The sequence below is a fragment of the Nyctereutes procyonoides genome, unplaced genomic scaffold, assembly GCF_905146905.1.
Source record: "Nyctereutes procyonoides isolate TBG_1078 unplaced genomic scaffold, NYPRO_anot_genome, whole genome shotgun sequence".
In the NCBI taxonomy this organism is placed as follows: Eukaryota; Metazoa; Chordata; class Mammalia; order Carnivora; family Canidae; genus Nyctereutes; species Nyctereutes procyonoides.
This window is the reverse complement of record NW_026575133.1, coordinates 47,336,801-47,363,499: the sequence shown is the minus strand read 5'-3', so window position 1 is coordinate 47,363,499 and position 26,699 is coordinate 47,336,801. Positions and strand designations below refer to the sequence as shown.

Sequence of the window (26,699 nt, the reverse complement as noted above, 5' to 3'; positions counted from 1 at the left end):
TCTAGTGCAGTGGTTAAACATTTTTAAGTTGGTGAGAATCTGAAGTCATGGTGTTTGGTGAGAAACACATTAATATGTGTTGAGATATATAGATATCTATAAACTTGAATTATAAACAGTAGATGTTACTACATATTAGCATCAGTATAAATGAGTCTAAATAAGTGGTTGCAAGTGCCAAAGACTGAAAACAAAATATACCTAACACACTATTCCCAACAAATGAGAATAAATTCAAATTAAGAAAACTGTACCTAATTTTTTTATATCAGAGAAAAAATGGCCACTAAGAGATTTTAGTGATGAAACAAATGTCTGTTCTAACATCCAGTATGAAAATCACTAGCCTATACATACACATAAATTAGAATTTTATTATATATATTTTGTTCTAAGAGACTAAGCTCCTAAAAAAAAAAAAAAGAGAGAGAGAGACTAAGCTCCTTGGCTCCAAAATACATCACCCATAAATACATAAATAGGGCAACTGTATCAAAACTGATAAACATGTAGGTTTGTATATGGTACTGTGTTAAACAATAAATCACTTATTTCAACTCGTTAAGTCTAGCACTTGTCAGATGCAGATTCCCATGACTGCTAACACTAAGAAAACCTACAAACTGAAAATACGCCTATTTACAGAATTCTTCACCAATCTTCATATTCAGTGAACCAGTAAATTTTGAGTAGCAATTAAGATAATGACAATACTAGAGAAACTGTACTATATGACAAAAAATGTATATATTCTGAACATCAGATATCTAGCAATTAATTATTCTTAAGGACTTAAGTGTACTTCTGTGTAACCCTTTGTTATAAAATCAAATTACATGGTAACTATTAAAGTCACCCTAATTTTGGAAAGCAAATATGTGCTTGGTATATCTGTGAAATGAATGAAAAACTGACCACTTAAATTTTTAAAAGTTATAAAATAAGACACGTGTCCTAAAATCACTGATTATATTTATATACACTTTAAAATAAAACATGTCAAGTATTTATGTAGTATTTGTACTTACAGTTGCTTTTCACAAAATAAAAATGTGATTAACTAGTGCAATGTGTCATAAAAGATAAAACTGCTTTATTTACAAATTTCAAAAACTTATCCTGACAAATCAATAACAATGAATTTTACTTAGCAGAAAATAACTGCTATTAATTTTGTTAAATTTAGTTAGTTTGTATTTTACTGCTGAAGTTAGATGGATCTGCTTTGGCCAATGACACAAAGAAATGACGCATCATTTTTACATAATGTAAACTTTACCATCTTACTAATTTTTAAGTGTAAAATTCAATGGTATTAAAATACACTCACAACAATTAATTTCTATCACAGGACATGGGAATTCTAAGAGGTGCTCCAGAAGATCTCAGACATACTCTGTTGTATTTATTTTTGAATGATTAGGCACACACACATAGATATACAACTATAAGACATAAAAAATGCTTTAGATACACTTGCATTCTAATTATCCTGATCACTCTGTGAACAAAAAAAATTCTTCCTCTCATGCTGCCTCAGAAAAATGTTCTTCTATTCGAATACACAAAAAGTGAACAAATATTCGTTTAAATATACATAATAAATTGTAGGAATGAGATGAAAATTCAACCTTTATGAAGATTAAAATGGGCTTTTTAAAAGAAGGTAAGTTTGCATATAAACTAAAAAACACATTAAGTGATGAATAAAAGGATTTAACCTTTACAAGTTGTTGACAGAATACAGAAAATTTGCAAGATAGGAAGTGGGGTCAGTTTGTGTGTGTGAATAACATTGTTAATCTCACACCCTAACAACTACCATTAGTTTTTGCATCTACAAAGGCAAACAGGAAGGAACCCTGCTATGGAAGTGGTACCAGTATCAAACGGGGCCTGCAGATCAGGTATGTCCAGCATTATTTTATAAGAAAAGCTACATGAAGGTTATCCAGGTGAAGAGTCAGAGTTTGAAGGGCTCATGAGACAAGTAAAAACAATCAACAAAGTCATGGAAACTGACAGTAGGATGGGACCAGCTGTGACAAGGAGGCTGAAGAAATGAGTAGTGGAAAACTGATGACTGTTGAGGACACCTAGCCTTGCAAAAAGCAAGACACAGACAGTAGTGGAAAGAAGTAGATCACGAACCTGGCAGAAAAGCAGAATCACTTGAAAAGCAACAGATTTTGCTCAAGAGAATGAGATGACAAGACACAGATTGGGAGAAAATATTTGCAAAAGGGATACCTGGTAAAGGACTGCTACCCAATATATACAAAGAATTAATAAAAGAAAACCCAACCTAAAATATTGGCAAGAGATATGGCCACCTCACCAAAAAGATAACCAGGTGGCAAATTTGTATAATGAAAGATGTTCAATATCTGATCAAGAAATTGCAAACTGAAGGATGCCTGGTGGAGTGTGTGATTCTTGATCTTAGGGTTGTGTGTTTGAGCCCTATATTGGGTGTAGAGATTACTTAAAATCTAAAAAGAAAAGTAAACTGCAGTTTAAAACAACAATGGATACCCTTACACATTTATTAGAATGGCCAAAATCCAAAGCACAGACTCCACCAAATACTGCTGAGGATATAGGGAACAAGCACTTTTGCTCATTTCTGGTAGGAATGCAAAATGGTACACAGCCACTTCGGAAGACAGTTTGGCAGTTTCTTACAAAACTACCTGTACACCTACTGTACAATCCAGCAATTATGCTCCTTGCTATAAATACCAAAGGAGTTGACACAACTCAGATGTTTACAGCAGCTTAATTTATAATTGCCGACCTGTGGAAGCAACCAAAATGTCCTTCAGTAGGTGAAACAATAAAGTGGTATATTTTGACAAGAGAATATTATTCAGCACTAAAAAGAAATGATCCATTAAGCCATGAAAATAGATAAAGGCACCTTAAGCACATATTACCAAGTAAAAGAACACAATCTGAAAATGCTACTACATACCATATCATTCCAACTCCTGACATTCTGGAAAAGTCAAAACTAAAGAGATTATAAAAAAATTAAAAGAAGAAAAAGATCAGGTTGCAGGCATTAGGGTGAAAGGAGAGATGAATAGGCAGAGCAGAGAGGATTTTTAGGGTAGTGAAACTATTGCATATGGTAGATACATTTCATTATACATTCATTAAAATCCACAGAATGTACAACACATTATGTACAACACACCAAGAATGTAATATAAGCTATGAACTTTGGGGGATAATGATATGTCACTGTAACAAATGTACCACTCTGGCATGGGATGCTGATAGTGGGGGAAGCAGTGAAAATATGGGAAATGTCTGTACCTTCTCCTCAATTCTGCTATCAATCTAAAACTGACTTAAAAAACCCAAGACCAAGAAAAGACAATCTCTCTTTTTTAAAGCTACCCAGGTGATTCTCATACAACAGTCAGGATTAGGAAACCACTGATTTAAGAGCCACACACTAGCCATTTCTGTTCCTTGCCTTTGCAGGATTTCTTCAACACAAGTATGTTTTTGTATAGTTGTAATAATATTGATACAATTTGGAGTCCTGATTTTTTAAAGAACAATTAACATTCAACATTAACCTTTGCTTTAGGAGAAAAATGTCTAGTTATATCATTTTCAAAGCATGATAGTAATTCAAATAAAAAGGTTTCATCTGAGATTTTAAGCAACTGCCAACAAAACACCATAAAGCAAGATCTGTAGAAGAAAAAAATGATAAACTGGACCTCATCAAAATTAAAAACTGTTTTACAGACACTGCTAAAACAATAAATAAGCTACAGACTGGGAGAAAATATCACATGATCTGTATCCAGAATCTCTAAATATATCGCCATATATAGAGACATAAAAACTCTTACAACTCAGTAAAGAAAGTATTTAAAAAAGGGGCAAAAAACTTGAACAGACACTTCACCAACCAAAGAGGTTATATAAAGGCAATTCTGCACATAAAAAGATTCTCAGCACTGGCCATTAAGGAAACGAAAAATTTAAAAAATGAGATACAATTACAAATCCACTTTAGAAGCTAAAATAAAATATACTGACAATACCAAGGGCCAAGCAACTAGAACTCTTCTTATACATTGCTAATAGGAATGCAAAATATTGCAGACCTGTAGAAAAAGTTTGGCATATGACCCAGAAATCCCACTCCTAGGTATTTATCCTAGAGAAATGAAAACTTATATTCACACAAAACCTACACATGAATGTTCACAGTAGCTCTCTTCATAATCACAAAAACTACATACAAGCCAAAAGTCATTCAACAAGTAAATAGGTAAATGGATATGTAAACTGTGGTACATTCATACAACAGAATTTATCATTCAGCAATAAAAAGGAACAAACTACAGACACATACAGCATTTTGGTTCAACCTCAATTATGATGAATGAAAGATATTTGTCTCAAAAGGTTACAGACTGTATTATTCCATTTACATGACATTCTTGAGAAAACAAAACTATAGTGACAGATCAGTGGCTGCCAGGTATAGGGGGGGTAGAAGGAGGATATGACTATAAAGGAAAAACAAGGAATGTTCTGGGGTGAAGACATGTTCTGTATTGATCATGACAGCAGTTATATCAATCTATACGCATGGGCTAAAATTCATTGAACTGTACATGAAAATAAAAGGCTAATTTTATGGATACTGACTTTTTAAAACTTGCAACAATTATGATTCTCAGGTTGGGCCATTTCATTATTATTATATATCATAAGCATAAACTAGGATGCCATAATGTTTAATTCTTAAAAGCAACCTGAGGGGTGCCCTGGGGCTCAGTCAATCTTCTGCCTTCCACTCAAGTCATGATCCTGGGGTCCTGGGATAGAGTACAGCATCAGGCTCCCTGCTCAGCAGTGATTCTGCTTCTCCCTCTCCCTCTGCGCCACCTCCCAGCTTGTGCTCTCTCCGCTCACATGTTTTCTCTCTCTCTCAAATAAATAAATAAAATCTTTTTAAATTTTTTTAAAGCAACCTGAAAGCCAAACAACGAAAGAATTGTTAATTACTTCAAGAGTGTCAACTTCTGAATGACTCTGGAATAATTCAAATTAGCAGAATACTACATTTTTCATTTCTGTAACATAGCTTTTCCTGTCCTTTTAATTATGTCCAGGCAAAGATTAAAGTGGAATTACTAAGTCAAAAAAATGTTTATTTTTCAACATTGTGATAAAATCTATTCACTGATAATGTCGAAGTTGCAAGAAACACATCCTCAAATCAATCAAAATACTGGCAAAGGAAGAGGAGGATGGAAAGGAGGATGACAGTAGAGCCATAAGCAGGCCTAAGACCTACAAGCTCCCAGGCTCTGCCCTTGAGTCTTCTTATCGAAGTATCTTCATGGATTGACAAGGAGGCCAACCCTGGGCCAGGAGCTCTTGGCTGGTTGGAGAGTCAAAAGACATTAATAATCTGCACAGTCTCCCCCGCCCCACCCTTGCCCCCAACACACACAATTAAATCATTAATTAAAAGGTTTTTTTCACCCTGTAAGTTTCAATGCCTGGGCAAAATCCCAGCCAGCCAATCCTAATTAAATGTTTAGGTAATACAAAGAAATTCATCAGCTAAAACTAATTATAAAGATGTTAGCTCTAAAGTCCACTGAAACTAGAAATGAGCCATATAATTATTGATGATATGGACTACTGAAAATTAAGGCCTTCCTTCTTAAAAAGTCTTAAAACTCAGGACAGTATTTAATTCAAATACAGACAAATCTCTCAAGTACAGAAAATAGCATTATTTTGCATTGAAATACACACCGTGTATTAAAAACACAAAGTGGGTCATGAATAACACGGAGCACACACTAATTATACAAAAAAAACATTTTAAAAATATCACAGAGAAACTAAAACTTTAAAAGATGTTATCTCTTAGAAATAGTAGTATTTAACAATCACTCACAAGTTAAAACAATCAAATTAGTATCTGAAGACTTTCCAGGGCAGCTACTAATTAGGACTTTGAGTAAGTTACTTAACCTAGCTGGTCTGTAACTCCTCTCACTCATAGTATCACTGGGGTGGACTACAGCCACAAGGATGTCTTACTACCACTGCAGGGGAGGCTCCATTTTCCCTGAGTAAACGTGACTTATATTGGTTTTGTTTGATTTTAAAAGTGGTATTTTCCACTGTTTGAAAAAAAAAATTGAGAGCCACAGGATGTCTGCTAAGTACCTATCTGGCTCTGAATTCTAAAGCAAATATTGATTACTTCACCTGAGTAAACTATTTACATAAATATGCAACATTACATGATCAAAAATAGCATTTAAGTTCCCACTTACATCAGAATTTTTTCAGGGTCCTGTACATATGATCTGGGGGCTTGTCACTTCACAAATTTTACCAGTTACATAAACTTTATTCTTCCAAGGAATACCATTGAAGAGTCATTCTTGAAGATCTCAAAAACCTTTCATCACCCCAGAATGATGTGACATAAAGCTATCAATAAAAGTGGCTATCTACAGAAGTCAATCTCTACAGTCCTAGGAACCATGGAGCATAGAAGGTATCTCTCCTAATCTGACACAAATAGTTTTTTAAATCTTTTTTTTTAATTTTTATTTATTTATGATAGAGAGAGAGAAAGAGAGAGAAGCAGAGACACAGGCAGAGGGAGAAGCAGGCTCCATGTACCGGAAGCCCGATGTGGGATTCGATCCCGGGTCTCCAGGATCGCGCCCTGGGCCAAAGGCAGGCGCCAAACTGCTGCGCCACCCAGGGATCCCAGTTTTTTAAAAGCTTTATAGCTCTTCCCTTTCTCCTGAAAGCTCTGATTTCAAAGATTATAAAAAGAAACAGTGTAACATTTTGCTATTTTTATGTAATAGTCTCATAGAGTGAATAGTGGCAGCAAAGAAAGGAGTACAGATGCTGAAAGTTTGCTTGCCTGATGCAAATCACAGACCCAACATTTAGTAGATATGTAAGCACTAGTAACTTAGTTTTTTTGTGCCTCAAGTTTTTATGAAAGAGGAATAGTAAGAGCACCTATTTTAAGGAGCTGTTTAATGCTCACAAAAGGGCCCAGCCCACAGTAAATGCCATATAAGCATTTGCTACAACCATAATCTTATCACATAAATATCTGATCTTGCTACTATACAAAGTGTGGTCCATAGAACAGGATCCTGGTCAAAACTGTTGCCACCATCATTATCATCATTATCACCACCACCCTGAAGCTTTTTAGAAATGCACAATCTTGGATCCTAGGTATCTACATTAAGTGTCTTAGATTTTAATAAACATATGACATAAAACATACATACATACATATACCACATGTGGTTGCATACTTTATACAGTATATTTCCTAAACTCCCAATTTCCACTTGATTCTTGCTTTCCTTTCTGCTAAAAAACAGAAATTTCTCCATTAATTGGAAGGAATCCTTTTACTCTATAAGTTGAAGAGTTTGTAAAGCAGTTAATATCCTATTATTTGTATATTTAATATAAGCCTGGTAAATAGATGTTGCTCTCTCTCAAGATATAACCACCTTAAGATTTCTGTATTTCAAAACAAATTCTGCTAGGTTCAGGAGCATTAATCTTAACTTTCGTAGAAATCTTAAACTTTCCAAGAATTCACTAATAGATTCCTCAATGATAAAAATTCACTGTCCTTGGGCAGCCCAGGTGGCTCAGCAGTTTAGCGCCGCCTTCAGCCCAGGGCATGATCCTGGAGACCCAGGATCAAGTCCCATGTCAGGCTCCCTGCATGGGGCCTGCTTCTCCCTCTGCCTGTGTCTCTGCCTCTCTCTCTGTCTCTCATGAATAAATAAATAAATGATCTTTAAATTTTTTTTTTATTTACTTATGATAGTCACAGAGATAGAGAGAGAGAGGCAGAGACACAGGCAGAGGGAGAAGCAGGCTCCATGCACCGGGAGCCCGATGTGGGATTCGATCCCGGGTCTCCAGGATCGCACCCCGGGCCAAAGACAGGCGCCAAACCGCTGCGCCACCCAGGGATCCCCAATAAATAATCTTTTAAAAAAAAATTCACTGCCCTCTTGATATTTTCTAGACAGACAGTATTGGTTCCCATTATTTTCACTAACTTTCAGAATAAAGGTGGCAGTCTTGATGAGAGGAATCCTACAAGTACCACTGACAAAACAGTAATATAGCTATTACAGGGAAAGCTTGTTTCTTGATTGCTGTCAGAAGATTCTTCTGTAATTTTACTAACACATTGAGTTATATAGTTAGTAATACAAGTTTAAGAATGTTACAAAAAGCACACTACTTGTAATCTCAACATAAAATTAATTTCTAGTGGCAGTATTTCCCCACTCACTCTTTAAGCAACCAAAACGAAGCTCTCAATTCCAAAGAATACATAAAAATCTTCAAACTGTCAATTCAGATATTTAATGATTATTTCTAAAAAGCAAAGCAGGGTGCTAGCCACTATGGGGGGGGATACAAAATGTATTCAGCCACTTTACAATCTTTATGGGGGAAGGGAGAAAAGGAGCCTAATATCAGCATTCATATTTTTTTTAAAGATTTTATTTATTTATTCATGAGAGACACGGGGGGTGGGGGGGAGTGGGCAGAGAGGCAGGGACACAGGCAGAGGGAGAAGCAGGCTCCATGCAGGGAGCCCGACGTGGGACTCGACCCCAGGACCCCAGGATCACATCCTGGGCCAAAGGCAGGAGCTAAACCGCTGAGCCACTCAGGGATCCCCACAGTCATACAACCTTAATACAAAGTAGAGTACAATGAATAGCACTGTAGAATCATAAGGCTGAAAGCAGGGGCACTCAGTGGGAATTAGGACAACATATTTTTATAATTTCATACATAAAGAATATTTGCTACATGTTGAAATAAGAAATCACCTAGATTTGGCATCATTTTACAAAAATACGTTCTTAGTTCAAATATTAACTTTAAAAAAATAAACATCAGAAAAATCAGGATTTCCTGATGAGTATAAAGTAGTGCCATGAAAACCGTAATGGCTGGAAAGGAATACTGAAAGATAAAGTAATATACCAAGGAAGGACAGGAATTATCTACCACTTGTAAAATATTACATTCACAATGGTTAAGACAAAAGATATACTTTAAAAACCACTATAGTGTTAGTACCGTAATTAAACTTTAAACAAAGCCACTGACAGAATAAGTAGTAAAACATAAACACAGCATAGCGATTCAGCAACTAGTCTTTTTGTTCTCTTGAGTAACATGGAGGAAGAAAAACCCCATGGTTCCACAGGATCACATGATCTGGCTCCCAGCCCACTCATCTCAAAAAATGAGAAATATTTTTACTGTGCTTTTAAATTTTACTGTGCTTTTAAATGGTGATATACACTCTGCTTAAACTATTCAGCAATTAATAGAATCTGGCAGCTGGTAGATATAAACCATGGTTCCCATTTGACTAGTAGTACTCTCAGAGATTCATTTCAATAGATAATTACTGAGTGCCAACTATATGAAGGAGACAAAAAGATGAATAAAACAGGTCCTAGGTTGCACAATATTTTTAAAAAATAAATATTAAAAGAACATCACTAGAAAATACAACAGAAAACGAGACAGAAAGGGGTACTTGCCCTTACAGTGCTTATAGTCTTAGGCAACAATTTAAGTGGGAATAGCTGATATTTAACACGAGTGAATTTACCAAATAAAGTTAACACCTTACGCTTGGCTCTCTCCAACATCATTTCTCTTACCAGTCCTTTCAAAGTAGAATCCTTTCAACTTCTTATGCCCCTCCTGTCTTATGGATGCTATCTTCCTAACTCTCTAATAAACTCTATTCCCTACATTTATCCCCAATCTTTCTTCCTCTTTGGGATTACTCTATTCATATTCAAGTCACTCTTCCAAATCATATTCATTAAAAGGCTTGTACTGCTAGCTCAGACAGCCTTCTTCCTGTCATCACCCTCAACAACTCCAATATTCAATGTTAATAGGTTCGTAATAGGTCCTGTTTCCTTCAACAACTTAAGTTAGAAAAAAGGGACAAGACGTCAGGAGAACAAAAGATATGCAACAACGAAGCACTGAGGATGGCATACTTACCAAATCTTTCATTCCATCTTCACTAGTCTCTTTTGGGAGACTAAAAACCAATGGCTTCCATCAACCACAGAATAAAACCCAAATCCCCTACAATGTTTTTCAAAACCTAGTCCAACCAAATTTACCACTCTCATTCCCAACAAGCATATCTAAGGCCTTTTATATTCCATCTACACTGATCTTACCTGGCAATGCTCTTACCTACCTGCCTTTTTTATTCATGCGATTTTCTTGACTATCTTTTGTCTTTGATCACATGATGAATCTTTAATAATTCTTTAAGGGTCATCAAAAGTGACCTCCTCGACAAAGTGAGTGGGAAATATCAGTGAGGGTGACAGAACAGTAGAGACTCCTAACTCTGGGAAATGAACAAGGGGTGGTGGAAAAGGAGGTGGGCAGGGGGTTGGGGTGACTGGGTGACGGGAACTGAGGGGGGCACTTGATAGGATGAGCACTGGGTGTTATGCCATATGATGACAAATCGAACTCCAATAAAAAAATATACAAAAAAAAAAGTGACCTCCTCTTTCTACTTTGCCCTGAATTCCTCCAGCAAAGTAATTCCCCTTCAAAACTGATTACCTCACTAAAATTGGGAGATTCTTGCTGACAAGCATAGTGTCTTAATTATTTTTTGGTAGATGAAACACAGGAGATTCAATATTTGTGGGCCTCTGAACCGAATCTGTCTTTGCTAACAAAAATCTTATCCTGTTTCTATCAATATCCTTTTGTAATTCACTGCAAACATTATAATATATTCTGTACATAAATGCCATAAAAAAAACCCTCTACGTTCATTCACATTTGCCTAAAAAGAAAGGAAAAGCAATAAAAAAAAAAAAACTTTATTAAAAAAAGCTAAGTCTTGGGACGCCTGGATGGCTCAGTGGTTGAGCATCTGCCTTCAGCTCAGGGTGTGATCCCGGAGTTCCGGGATCAAGTCCCGCATCAGGCTCCCTGCATGGAGCCTGCTTCTCCTCCTTCTGCCTATGTCCCTGCCTCTCTCTGTGTCTCTCATGAATAAATATTAAAAAAAAAAAAAAAGCTGTCTATTAAGTAACTGGCTTACAAAATAGTCCAAAGCTCACCAAGAAATACCATCTTCATTTCCACATGCAATTAGTACCTTCATAAAAACACTTTAATTTACTGGTGAATAAATATAATATTTAAAATTCTGGCTCTTCTCATTCTCCCTTCAAAAATGGAGAAAAATCAACATGTTGAAAAAACAGCTTGTACAGAGACATCATTTTCAGCAAATGAAAGCCTACACACAAAAAAATAGGGTGTTATTTCACAAAAAAGATTTTTCAGTTTAACACACACACACCCTAAAACAAGAAAGCCATTTAAAAATTCAAACTATTCTCCCTCAAAACTTCAGTTTCTCTACCCGTAAAACAAAGTGCTTAGAACTGATCAGATTACTAGGCACAGATTCAAATGCTTAAGTCCAAAACATAAGCTCCCCAAAGGCAAAGACATTTGATATAATGCGAATGCTTATTAGACCAGTGCCTACCACATAAGAAGTCCTCGATAGGAAGTTCTCTAAATCAATGAAAAGTGAGCAGGATCAAGCTCCCTTATTCTGCTTTCCGCCCAAAGAGATTATTTGAAGAAGAGAATATATGGATGATTTCATTTTTTTTCATTGTGCAGATATAATTCCACTTATTCAATAGTCTATTAGTGAACATTTAAATAGTTTTCAGCATTTTTAGCATTTAAATAACAATGCTACAATAAATATTAGTGTAAATACTCTTTATGTATTTATATTTAAATATATCTATAGGATGAATTCTCTTTTTTCTTTTAATCTCAAGTTTGTATTTAAATTCCAGTGAGTTAACAGTATAGTGTAATATTTGTTTCAGGAGTAGAATTTAGTGATTCATCACTTACATGTAATACCCAGTGCTCAGAAAAAGACTTTTAAAACCACTGAAATAAATGTCCTTTCCTAGCAGTAAGAAGTTGTTTCTAGTAGAGCTGAAAGTCAACATCTTTTCTGTTTAAACTTTCAAAGCACAAGATTTAGCTCCTTTATGAGGCTACCATGTTATTATTCAATTATTACTATAGAGTCATAATTTGAGAGAGAAGACGAAATTAAGCACAAGGCAAATCTAAGAAACTTGTTAAGCATCGCAAAATTGGAATAAAGTTCCTGCCACATTAAAACCAAAGAAAGTTTCTCCTCTGATTTTAAGAAACCAATAAAAATTGTTTTTATTCTAAATATGTATTGTGGTACAGGAAAGGACAACAGTAAACTTGAAAACTATAATCTTCCTCAGTCTTAAAAAACCAAAATTATCAAGACACATAATCATTATATAATTTTAAAGTTGATTTAAGTGAACAAAACCAATCCCAATCTCATTTTATAAATTAATAATCTTAAATCCAGAAAAGTCTAGTAATTTGTTCAAGACTGTTAGTGGCAGAATTAGGTCTTAAGCCCAGTTCTCCCTACTTTTTACCCAGTATTTTTTCTACTGCAGTAACTTCTAAATTATTAGACCAGTGCCTACCACATAAGAAGTCCTCGATAGGAAGTTCTCTAAATCAATGAAAAGTGAGCAGATCAAGCTCCCTTATTCTGCCTTCCTCCCAAAGAGATATTTTCATTAAATATGAAGTATTCAGTAGTAGACAGAAAATGCAAAAGCAAGTCCTCAGTTACCTTACTATGAACTTAAACATTTTGTCAAGTTTAAATCCCAAAAAGGAATCTTTGTAAAGACTCCAAAAAATGGAAAAGACACTTTAAATATCTTATAATTTTGTCAGGTAAACCTCAATAAAGCTTAAGGAGGAAAAAAAAAAAAAAAAAGCTCCATCCTTACCTAACCCTACACACAAGAAACAAAACTGATTAGCACTACTATGTTGAAGTTTAAAATGGCCTTTAGAGAGCCATTAAACGCATACACAAACACAGATAAACAAAATGGTTATGAAAACCACAACTCTGCTAAATAAATGCTGACATTAAAGTATTTTGTAACAAAGTCAGAGCTGAATCTGGCCATTTTCTGGTTTCCATTGCAATCCTCAAATCTACCTGAAATGTTTTAATTCCTCACGATTAAATTCCTCATTTCTCTTTTCTGTGTGATTTCAACTACTTCCAAAGCTTTGAGCACCATCTATATGTTCACAATCCCCAAATTTACATTTCCAGTCCAAATTTCTCAGAACTAGATTTGCATATCCGATTTCATTGGCATCTTAAAATTAACCTGTTTAAACAGAGTTCCTTTTTCTACCCCAAACCTAATTTTAAAAAATGGAAACACCTTGTTGTCAGAGAGCCAAAAACCTAGAAGTCCTCTTGGATTTTCTCTTCCTCATTCCCCAATCAATCTATTCAGAAGTAACAATCTTTCTACATTCAAAGTATCCTGACTCTGAAATCTTCTATTCCCACTGTCACTACACTGGTATAAATCATCACTATCTCTCTCCTGAATTACTGGATTATTCCTTCCTACTCTCCTCACTTCCATTCTTGGGCCCTCTAATTTATTTATCACACAACAACTGGAGTAATATTTTAAAAATCTGTATCAGATCATGTCACTGTCTTGCTTAAAATTCTTGAATGGCTTCCTAACGTACATATAATTATGAAACCCTTATACCATGGCTTCAATGTCTCTCTCCAAACCTTTGTCCCATTCTTCCCCACTGTCAATATGTAATTCCCCATTCACAACAGGCTTTGTTTTCAATTTCTCTATTCCAGGGACTGGGCAAAGGATGGCCTGCTGTCTTTTTAAAATAAAGTTGTATTGGAAAACTGCCACATTCATTCATTACATATGGTCTATTGCTCCTCTGATGCTACAATAGAAGAGTTGAGGAACTGATGACTGAAAATGTATGGCTTAGGAAGCTGAAAATATTGACTACCTGGTCCTGTAAAGAAAAATGTTCTATAGCCATCCCCCCTTTCCTGGAATGCTCTGCAACCCACTTTTCTCATGAGCACCTTCTTATTCTTCAAGTCCCCTTTTACTCAAAAAGCCCTTTCTTGCCCTATGTAGTTGCCCACATCATTTTTCTCTATCACTGTGTCCTGTTCATGATTTATAATAACTAAACATTTGTTTACTTGTTTAGCCGTTCCCTAGAGTACAGGGATCAAATGAATTCCAACATATTTTTTATACTTAAGTCAGAGGCTGGCAAATAATACATACTTCTGAATGTGGAATAAGGTAATAATAAGTCTTACATGGTTTTGAGAAAATTATCTGTAATATTAAAATCCTCAGGGCACCTGGGTGGCTCAGTAGGTTAAGCATCTGCTTTCAGCTCAGGTCATGATCCCGGAGTCCTGGGATCAAGCCCCGCATCTGGCTCCCTTATCAGTGGGGAATCTGCTTCTCCCTCCATCCCTCACCCCACTTACGCTCTCTCTCTCAAATAAATAATACCTTTAAAAAATGTAAAATCCTTAAAACTAGAAAGTAGAATTTTTTTTTCTGTAGTATAACCACACTTTTAAAGTTATTTTATTTAGGAACAAATGTTAAAGAAAAGGTAATCCCTGTGAATTCTGAAATGTTTTCATATTTACTAAAATGAGATTTTTTTTTTCCTATAGCAAGGCACAAATGCTACCCATATCACTATCTAAGTTTTGCTGTGTGGTCTAGAGAAATTCACTGAGTTCCTTTGGGTCTGTTTCCTCAAAGGGAACATTCTTCTAGAGGTAGGAAGAATATACTACATCAAGTAAGAGAAAAACATTTGGCTTTTCTAGGTCTTCTTCAATTTTGTGAACTCACTTCTAAAGCCAACAATCCGGGGATCCCTGGGTGGCTCAGCAGTTTAGTGCCTGCCTCGGGCCCATGGCATGATCTCAGAGTCCTGGGATCAAGTCCTACATCAGGACATGGAGCCTGCTTCTCCCTCTGCCTGTGTCTCTGCCTCTCTCTGTGTCTTTCATGAATAAAATAAATAAAATCTTTAAAAATAAATAAATAAAGCCAACAATCAATTACTTTCATCTCAGAGAAGTTCCTCCATTCATCTGCCCTGATAGTCTGTGCCACTCTGTTTTACCAAAGGTGTTGCTCAGATGTTTACTATTCTCATACTACAACCAGGGTACTATCAACTGATTCTGCATAAAAATTGTATTTCATTTGAATCCTCAATATGAAAAAAATAGGTTCTGGCTACCTATATACCATAGCACTAAAATCTACACTTTAGTAGAAAATAACTGATTTAAAAGAAGTTTCATTGCTTACATAGTTCAGCAAAGTGCTAAAAGCACAGTGAACAACAAACAAGCCTGATGACTAGACCACACAGTAAGGCTTTCAGAACCACAAAAAGGAAAATGTTTTGTGAACTGAAGATGGCTACTTTCATACCCCAGAACCCTAACCCATTCTCTCACCTTCTAATCAGAAAGTACAATATACAAACAAGTCAATACCAATATCAATTTTCATGCAAACCACACTTCTGTACATCTGGTAGGAAAAAACGGGGGATTTCCTACATCAGAGCACATTTAGGCTACTGTATGATGGCTCTGCCTGTCAGTTAACAAATTTCTTTGGGCTGTGTCCCCTTCATAGAGTAGTATTGTATTTTTTTTTGGGGGGGTAGTACTATATTTGTACAATTATTAAAAGTTTTCGTAAGAATGAAGATAAATGAAAGACACAAAAATGAAAGCATAGACACTACCTGAGGTTAAAAGACTTAATTCAACTGAAATAAAGAAACCAATCATTAGATATACTGATACTGGTATATTTCCTAGTTAAAATTGGTCAAATGAGCATTCGTGGAAAAAAAAAATTAACATTTTCAGATGCTGCTCATGTATCACTAATGCCTATAGAAGAAAAATAAAAAGAATTTAGTGTATATAATTTCTTCAGCACCATTAACTTGAATTCATGTTCTTTGGAACATACTATAGGAACTGCCTATAGTTAACCTTAGATATGGGACCACCTTAGCAAATCACAAATATACTGAAGCTCTTACAGTTACCATACAATTATTGTTCACATGACGTCAATTTCTACCTAACCATGTTTCTGAGTCCAAAAATCACTTAAACACGGACTTCCCACTCTGGTCTCCCCTCCTCTCCTTACTTTTTGAATGAGCCAATTTTCAACACAGCGTGTAAGTACAGATGTTTTTTCTGCAACTGTGCCCAAGGTGCAAAGCAATGCTTCAAAACAAACAAAAAAGGCGAATCACACATTCAGGCCAATTCCTACCGAGCTATCTTTTTTCCTCACTTGCCAATTCCTTAGTATATTCCCAAAAAAGGCTACTCCAAATCTCTTCATCTCATTTTCAGAAGATGCATGGCTTAATTATTAGATTTGTAATAGTTTTAGAACTAAAGAATCTCAGGAGATATTACTGCTAGCTCCTTCATTTTAATTATAAGTAAACCAAGAACTAGAATTTAAAAGACTACAACTTTACAAACACTGATCCAACTGACGTGAAGTCCCTCCTGCATCCTCAATTTCAGCATGTTTTTTTCATCTTGATCCATTCATTATGCCTCAGGAGCAGATCTAAAGAGGAGTCAGGGACTCAGCCTGAAACCACGCTGCCCGAATACTATTCCAGTTAGGCCACTTACTAGCTATGTCAATCTGGACAAATCACTAATTCTTTGTGCCTTGGTTTCTCCACTTGTAAAACAGAATAATGCTCTCCAGCTCACTTGGTTGAGACCATTAACACATGTAAAAGCACTGAAACTGAACCTAGCACATAGAAATGCTAAGTAAGAGTTAGTTGTGACCTCTACCGTATTCACTATGGAACCTCTGGCAAATGCTTCTATTCTACTTTTACTTTACTGTTCTCAATTCCATACTCTCTCCATATCCAAGAAAACAGCTGCTATAATCTTCACCCCTTCAATAGCTTTAAGCAAAACTCTCCCACTCCACATTTCCTCTTTCTTTTGATGCCATGTTTCTTAAATTAGTCTTCTTCATTTTCCACCTACATACCATAGTTTGCTTTTGAAGATTCATCCTTTGGCTCTAGGATTTTTGTTCTCTGAACTCCAATACTTCTTCCTCAGAGTACATGCTACCACACATCCAATCCTGATCTTCAGTTTGAGTTCCTGCTCAGGCTCTAAATCTGTATATCTCTAAACACAGGATATTTCTAGCTGAGCATTTTATGATGATCTCACACTCAATTTCCCCCACTACAAAATGATTTCTAAGGTACCTTCCAACTATAAAAATCTCCAATATTACCTAAAACAAAATTTGTTATCTCCTCTAGCCATTCATTTATAGACTATCACTTTACTCAAATGTTTCCAGGTCCTCTCCAGCTGCTAGCAAACATCTCCCCAATTCTACATTTGTATCATTTTCATCTTAATCTTCTTAAAATATTCTATCACATTATCATCCACTTAAAAACCTCCTCTGTTAAGTCCAAATTCCTTAGCTTGGCATTCAAGTTTTTCCCCAATCTGTTCCCAAGCCATCTTTATATTAGAATCCACTAATCCCCATAAATTACTATATACCTCAATCACACTCTATTTACCACCTAAATGTACCCAACATATTTCTGTATAATCACATGACATCTGCCATCCTGGAATGCCTTCCACATTGTTCACTTATATCCCAAATTTTTCATGGCTCAGTTCAATTTGATACTTTCCCATGAAATCTTACAGCCCAGGGTAATCTCTCCCTCATTACAATCCATCTATTGCCTATTCGATTCATTTGCCACTTAATTATATAATGCCTCACACTGTTATCTAAATGTCTACAACATCTTTCACATCACAGTATAAACAAGGGATATCTTATCTCTGCATCCACTGCATTTTCCTATAACGCTGTGCAGAGTAGGTACTAAAGAAACTGTTGATTGCAGGACAACACAATCACCTTGCTTCATGAGATACTAGCTACCTGCTTATGTAATCCCATGTAAGAGAAAGAAATTACGGAAGGAATAGTAGAAATAGAAAGTAACTACTTTGTAACCACCTTAATAATAATGATTCATGCAAGAATCATCAATGGATGCTAGAATATCACATGAAACATCCTTGGGGAACAGGATATTTATACAGTCTCAAAATATATCTGAACAAATTACTTATGAATTACAAAGGGAAAAAAGGTACCTTCACAGTGGAGAAATCTGGCGGACACCAAGTGATCAAAGTTAACATCACCAATAATGGGATAAACTGACATCATGTGCCTCCTGATGTGATGCACTGAGGACACAACATCACTTATGTATTATTCCTGCCAAAAATGCATAACCTGAAACTAGTCATGAGGAAACAATCAGACAAACCAAAAACCGAGGGACAATCTACAAAACAACTGACCTATACTCTTCAAAAATGTCAATGTGCTGAAAGACCAAAAGCTGAGGAGCTGAGTGTGTGATCCTGGATTGGATCCTGGATCAGAAAACAAACTGCTATAAAGGACATCACTGCTACACAGGACAACTGATGAATTTGAATGTGGACTGTATTAGATAACGGTATTATACTAATGTTAAACTGCCTGATTTTGAACATTATTCTTTGGTTAGGTCACAGAATTTCCTTGTTCTTGGAAACATCCCTAAGTGTTTCAGGGAAAATGAATTTAAAACTTATTCTCTAATTCTTCAGCAATAATTGTAATACCAATAATAGTAATAATTACAAGTATCAATAGAAACATTAGGAAAAATGTGACAAAATGTTAACAAGTGGTATATCTATAATATGAAAGATCATTGTACTATTCTGGTACAACTTTTCCATTTTTTTTCAAAATAAAATTTTAAAAAGCAAGCACCCTAATACCACACAAAAACTCTGAGAAGTTTTTATCTATCTGTGGTATTTTACATTTTATCTGACAATCTTAAAGCAAGACATACTTGCAAGAGAAGAGTTTGCGCTAAGCATTTATTTTAAAATAGCAAAAACATCTCTTTAGAACCTAAGAAACATTTTATAATTTTAATAGCCCAAGAGTAATCTTGTTTTTAATTCACATTTACTATAGAACTCAGTTAAAGTAAGTCAATTTCAACTGGCGAAAAGTCTTAAGATGGTATTTTTTAAACAATGTAGTTTTACTTTATTTTCGTATATACATAGAAAGTAAAGAAAGATAAAATGGACTGACTGGTCAAGCATTTTAAGGAAAAAATGATCTCTAATTCATATATTAATAAACAACTATTTGTAAATTAGTCAAAGTTTGTTTCCTTAATTATGATTACAGATAATTATTTATCATAAATCACAAACTTCATTTTCCCTCAATTACAAAAAATTCTGATTTAGCTGATTTAAGTTTTAAGTAGGTTTTATAATACAGCCATTAATTGATTACTATTTCTATAGGCTTCTTGAAGCCTTTAAAACTAATACTTCTAGTCAAAGTACAACATAGTATATAAAGGATTTCCTAGATTCCATATAATTAGCAATAGTCCTTTAAAGTTGGATACCTTATTTATGAGATGTTCGGTAACAACTTCTCTTAGTCCAGTGTAGAGCTTTTCTCCATGTTTATGCAAAACCATTGTATAAGCATTTCTATAGAGCTCCTCAAAACTAAGACCACTGTTATTCTTACGCTGGATTTCTTGAATTGCATTTTTCAGAAGGTCCCATATGCTGTTTACATATTTTTCATCCATGGTCATCTGTAATATCCGAGAGAAAAAGAGACAAAAAAAAAAACACCAATGGTTGAAAATCTTTCTTGTATTTGTCCATATAGTAACTATTTTGTTATATGGCTATGATTATAAATCTGCATGACTTATACGGATGTTAACAGTCTATTTTAACAAAAATAAAGGAATACATATAAAAATAGTTTTTAGAGCTGACGGAGCAATTTTTAAGAAATCATTTAAGACCTCCCTCCTTTCTCATATGCCCTCCAACTTAAATGAAATAATAATCACCGATGTTAATACTTGCTTTAGCCGAAAGTGTAAGACATCTTTTCCTTAGTTTATTTAGTAGATTTCAAGCTCAGAGAGATGCTGAGACAGAAAGAGTTCCTTGATTTAAAAAAATATTTAGGGGGTGGCTGGGTGTCACAGTGGGTTAAGCCTCCGATTCTTGGTTTCGGCTCAGGTCATGATCTCAGGGTAGGGAGTCTGAGCCCCATGTTGGCTCCACACTCAGCACAGAGTCTGCTTAGGTTTCTCTCTCCAGCTCCCTCTGCCCCCTCTCTCCCTGCCCTCCCCAGCACTCTTTCTAAAATAAATAAATCTTTACAAAAAAAAAAAAATGAGGACATGAACACTGTTTTCCTCTCTTGAAGATTTATAGAGCTCCCTAGCAAATTAAAGATTGGAAGAAGACCTGCCATTAAAAACAAAACAAAAAAAGCCCATATTTTCTGTTTAACCTAGTATTCTTATTTTCTTCCTTTCCCAATTTAGATTCCACAGTTCATTATTTGTAGCTACCTCGCATACACCCATGAAACGCCCCCCACCCCTCCAAAAAATGTCATTCTAAACCCCATCTATACACCTACTCATCACACGCACCAACATGTGTAGCCCAAAGTAAATGAACATATATACACTCATATTCAATACACCTCAGTTTAAATTCATTACCAGTAACCACAATGGGTCCTGAGTACAACCCAATAATCCTACCAGACTAATGATTCTACCTTCCTAGATGATTTTATACCATCTCCTTTGTCCTCACTCTAGGATAATGACTTGCTTCCTGTTCTACAGAAAACAGAAACAATCTGAAAACACACAAACCCCGACCATGTTGACCAATTTTATTACGTAGTATACTACCTCTACTGTTTTCGTGCTCAAAGTACTAAGGTCTTATACTCAACCAGTTTGACAGGGACTAGAAACATACGCATCACCAAGGATTTATTAAAAATGCAGAATTTCAGGCTCTACCACAAACTTACAGAATCATAATCTGCGGTGACTCCAGATGATATGTATACAGAATGTTTAGTTCCATCCCAACTCGCCTTTTCAAGGACCTTCCTATCAATTTCCCTTCTCAGCATCATCACATTCTTTCCTCTCTGCTAGACAATTTCCATCCACATTCAAAATAATCAGTTTCCCATCCTAAAAACAAATCCTCACAAACCCACTATTTCTCCAATACTATCCAATTTGTCTTTTTCCACTTACAGCAAAAATCACAGGCCTTGAGACATTTCTATATTCACTGTCTCCAAGCCTCATTTTTTGCATTATCTCTTGCATCTACTCCAATAAAGCTTTTATCATCGCTACCATTTCATTTAAATGACTCAAGGTCACCAGTGACTTCCACCCTGCTAAATCTATACGGTCAGTCTTAGTTCTTATCACTCTCGACCTATCTGGCAGCAACTGAAGAGCTGATCGCTCCTCCTTCAGATTCCTCACTTGCCTTCCAAGGACTACAATTCTCTTGTTTTTATTATTATTCCTCTAGTTCCTATTTCAGTCTGCTTACCAGTTCTTTCTCCTCACAGCAACCTCCAAACCTGAACTTTTTTGTGTAGCCACAACTCAGTTTTCAGGTGAAGGCGATTTCATCTATGCTCATAGCTTAAGTTAACCTCAAAATTTATATACTCTGGTCCTCTCTCCTTGATACAGAGTCCTATATTCAGCCATGTTTTCAATATTTTGACTTGAATACCTATTAGGCATCTCAAACTTACCAAGTGCGAAACAGAAATCTTTATCTTTTGCCCCTAAGTCCGCTTCCCCTGCAGTCCTCCAAGTAAGCAAATGTCAACTCCATCCTTCCAGTTGCTAAGGCCAAAAAGCTTGTAATTTCCTTTTTCCCTCACCTTGATTCTAATTCAACAGGAAATTCTGTTGTCTCTACCTCCTAAATGTACCCAGAATCCAACTCCTATTCACCTCTACCACTACTACTAGCCTCGTCCAAACTACCATCATCTCTCAGAGTATTCCAACAGCCTCTAACTGGTCTATTACTGCCTTTGTCCCACTATTATAGAGCAACCAGTGACCTTCTAAAAACATAAATCATGTTACTCTTCTTCTCTCAACCCTCAAATGACTTTTCATTTCTCTTGGAGTTAAAGTCAAAGTCTTTCTATAAACTACAAAACGTTATTTGATCTGATAATCTGACTTTGCCTATTCTTCCTCCTTGCTCACTCTGGTCCAGCCACACCAGCCTCCTTGCTATTCTTTGGAGTATGTCAAACAGGTTTGTTTCAAGGTGTCTGTTCATTTGCTATTCTGTCTCTCAAATGTTCTTCCCTCAGGTATCTGCATGGCTCATTCACCTTATCAACCTCAAAACTGTTCAGTCATCACCATAAAATGAAGCTTTAACTGCCTACTCCATTTAAAATAGCAGTCTCCTCCTACAAATTCACCCCCAAATTCCAATCTCAGATTGCTTTTTCTCCCCTCCCTTACTTCATTTCCTGGCCTTTCTCCTCCCATCCAAATGTCAGCTCCATGAAGGCAGGGATTTTTTTTCACTGCAGAATCCCTCAGCTACTGAAGTAACACGCGGCATATAACAGACAGTCATACTTGTTGATGGAATGATTTCCTGCTAATTCCTTATGACTAAGGAGCTGTTATTTTGCCACATGATCTGCATTCACAACCTGGGAAACATCGCAATAATTATTCATCAGCTTCACAAATATTTCTGACCTGGACTGGACATAAATTACTAAGCTAGTGGAATCCTCTCCAAAGAGAGTAGGAGAAACTTTTGGAGGTGATGAATACGTTTATCGCATAGATGATGGTGATGGCTTCACAGGTGAATACTTACCTCTAAATTTGTCAAGTTGCATATGTTAAATACATACAGCTTTTTTATGTCTTCTAGCCTCAATAAAGTGGTTTATGAAAAATACCACACTCCTTCCAAGCAATGTCCAATGGGTATGAATGTGAAAGAGTAAGGAATATAGAATATAGATAGGCAAAACAGTTCTTTCAGTTACCCTAGCAATAATATATGAGCTCAAATTTCAGTCATAGAAGATTCTTAAGCAGATGACTCAAATAGAGTCTTATTATTCTAATCTTTTCTGTAGTGCTTAGAAGGAATTCTATAAAAGAACTTTTTTATTACTTACATCTTACTCAAATCCCAAATCTACTAAAAGAGTTTTCTGAAACGGCCTTAAGAGAATTTATCTCTACGGCCAAACTACTATCTATTTTTATCAGATACCCTGATATGTAGGATGCCATTCATATAAGATATTTTAAATAAGATGTAGCTGTTCCTAAGTTTTCACAAATAAAAGATTCAAGTCCATATGATAATGATGGTCTCAAGTATTTCATATACGTGCAATATGGTTTTAGTCTGCTGGTAGCACATACAGGGGTTATAAAAAAGCAGACTAAGACACCTCTCTTGACATTAAACAATGAACATATAAAGCAGAACATTCAAAACAATTCCAGAGAAAGACCAAAGTTAATGTGGACTATCAACTCCAGAGGTAACTATATTACTAATAGTTGAGCACAACTTCAAATGATCTCTGCAGGCTCTATAAAATAAGATCCCATGAAAGCTGGAAAATGTACAAAAAGATCCCTACCCATCACGAATTACTTAATAGAAACTAAAGAATTTTAAAAACATAAACCAAGAGACTTCAAATACTGTAGAAATAACCTTAACATTATAATAAATCATTTCTCACATATATAAATCAAGAGTTGTTTTATAATCCAAGATTCTATGGAGTATTTTCCTCAGTACTCATGCTATATATGGCAGGGCAGATATGGAGCCACAGGACAGCAATGTTTAGGTAAGCAATGTTTAGGTATAAAAATTTTCAAGTAAATGAAAAAATAGACCCAGAGACATTAAATGACTTACCCCAAATCTCAGAGCTGAGACTAGAATTTATACATCCCCAAATCTAGTCCAAACTGCTGGACTCACATTACATTCTGCTAATACGGTATAGTAATATCACAGTGTGAGTCTCTGATTATCATGTGGTATATACATGTAGAGTAGAGAATATAAGTTTTGCTGTCCAGAAGGCATGGGTTTGTGTCATAGTTTTGCTAATTTAAAAGGCCATGTGACCTTGGACAAATTTAACTCTTCAAAATCTTCATTTCCTCTCTTGTAAAGTAGGTTTAATAACAGTATCTATCTCAAAGGACTATCATGAAGATTAAGTAAGAATGTCAGAATTTAGCCCAGCCCAGGGCACAGTACAATCCCTCACATGCCGACTAATGAAACATGTCCAATGAAAGGCTCTCTTCAACTGTCATCAATGGGCATCAACTGTCAGAAGGAAAAAAAAAATAACTTTTCAAGCTTAATAAATAAACGGATGCGAGATAAAAACAAGAGTACCGAAAGAGTACAAGTAGGCTAAATGCAAGTAATGTAGCCTTCTTTTAGAAACACAATTCCCTACTTCCTATCTCGTATTCTTCCACTGCCATTTAAAACATTTTAATCCCCAGAGTCCCGTCCTTGGCTCTTTTCACTTTACACTGGGTCACTATGCATTTCCATCATTGTCATGGTTACAATTACTACCCACACATCTGAAGTTCTAAAATTTACAAGACACCAGATTAGCAAGAGATTCTGGAGTCTCTAAAACTGTACACAAAATTTTGCAAATATAATGTGGCATTTTTTTTCCCTGGATGAGGAGTCCTGTGCTTTTATCAGATTTCCCAAAAACTTTGGCCCACATCTCTAAGAATAAATTATTGACTTATATGCTAATTGCTCCCAAATCTGTATGGCCTGCCCAGATATTCCCCCAAAGTCTATAACTATTTTATTCAACTGCCTGCTGGATACATCTCAAAATGCTCTAGATACAGATCAAATTTATCAAGTCCAAAATCCCTGTTAAAGTGATCCTCAAAACACACTTATAACTTGCTTCTGTATTCTCTAATCCACAAGCCACCTAGTTATACATGCTAGAAGCATATGCTCTAACTTTTCTTTTCATCTCTCGTCCCCTTTTCATTCAATCATCAAGTGCTAACAGTAGGCCCAAAATAGTTCTCAAATATGCTCCCATTCTTTCACCTTACATACTCTTGTCCTAAAACTTGCATCAAGATCACCATGACAGCCTTCCAACTATCATGAACTCCAATAACCTCTATGAATCTATCTTTCTCAGAATCACCATTTAAAAAACAAACTCATGCATCACAGGCATGTTTAAAATCTAGCTCTCATTAAGAACAGAGGTGGAAGGATATACTTTAAAAAAGTGTACTCTAATACTGCTTAAAATCTAGTCTATCCCTACTTCTCTCACTTTACTCACTACTACCTTACATTTATTCCCTGATAACATTAAATCAATGGTTATTCTCAATCCAGTGACATACCTCCCCCTCATTCACCACCCTCCCACGTCTTCTTAAAGCCTCCCCACCCCCTGCCTCTGCTCTTCTTTATTCAATTCTTTACATAACATCTGAACACAACTCAGATGTCCTATCTCCCAGGAATCCTTCCCTGACCTCCTCAAGCAAAGTGGACTCCTTCTTAGTTTTTTTTTTTTTTTAAAGAGATTTTATTTTATTTATTCATGAGAGACACACAGAGAGGCAGAGACACAGGCAGAGGGAGAAGCAGGCTCCATTCAGGGAGCCCGACGTGAGACCCGATCCTGGGATTCCAAGATCACGCCCTGGGCCAGAGGCAGGCACTAACCAGGGCCAGAGGCAGGCACTAAACCACGAAGCCACCCGGGGATCCCCCTCCTTCTTAGTTCTTTGATAATACTCAAAACATATCTATCACTACACTTCATGTTGATTCATAATTATCTGTGCATGTTTTTCCTCCACTAGATTATGAGCTACTTAAGGGGTTATGCATTTTCCTTCAATGTTATTTAGATGGCCATAAACAAATGTCTGGTGAATACTGTTTTACCTATATTATACTAATGCAATTTTAAACCTTTGAATTAGTAAGCACAAAGATATGGAAAAATATTTCAATGTGCTTATTATCCACAGTGATTAATATAATTTTAAAATAATCAAATGTCCTTTTCAAATAAAATATAATGTGCGAACAACAGACTCCTAAATTTCACTTATCATGGAGTATTTTCAGTTTTTCACATTCACTTAACTGCTTATTCATTAATTTTATTAGTAAATGTTAACTAGGAGGAAAAATCATAATAAAAAAGGTCCTTCAGGAGAGGATTCACAAGCTCCAATCTTTCCCTAAATCAAGCAAGTCCAAAAACAATATGCCAAAGGAAATGGGCTTCAAGTGCAGATTCTTACATATGCATGTTTTGGTATCAAGTGAACGTGTCAGTAACAGTGGCAAAATAATTATGTTACTGATGAACTTTAATTTCTCACTCATCTTTGGTACAGAATATAACCATTAACTGTCAATGAAAGTTAAAAGATGGGCAGCCCCGGTGGCTCAGTGGTTTAGCGCCACCTTCAGCCCAGGGTATGATCCTGGAGACCCGGGATCCGGGATCAAGTCCCACGTCAGGCTCCTGCATGGAGCCTGC

At 35.8% G+C, this 26,699-nt stretch overlaps 1 protein-coding gene across 2 annotated transcripts in view; it reads right to left on the bottom strand.

Moving 5' to 3' along the window:
* Positions 1–26,699, bottom strand: part of CUL3 (cullin 3) — an 87,790-nt gene that overhangs the window by 47,872 nt on the left and 13,219 nt on the right. Inside the window, exon 2 of one of the 2 annotated variants that reach the window (XM_055346262.1) lies at positions 19,642–19,839. The exons of the other annotated variant lie outside the window; for it this stretch is intronic. Coding sequence (XP_055202237.1) covers positions 19,642–19,839 — 198 coding nt within the window. The remainder of the gene's footprint in view (positions 1–19,641; positions 19,840–26,699) is intronic. 2 annotated transcript variants of the gene reach the window in all.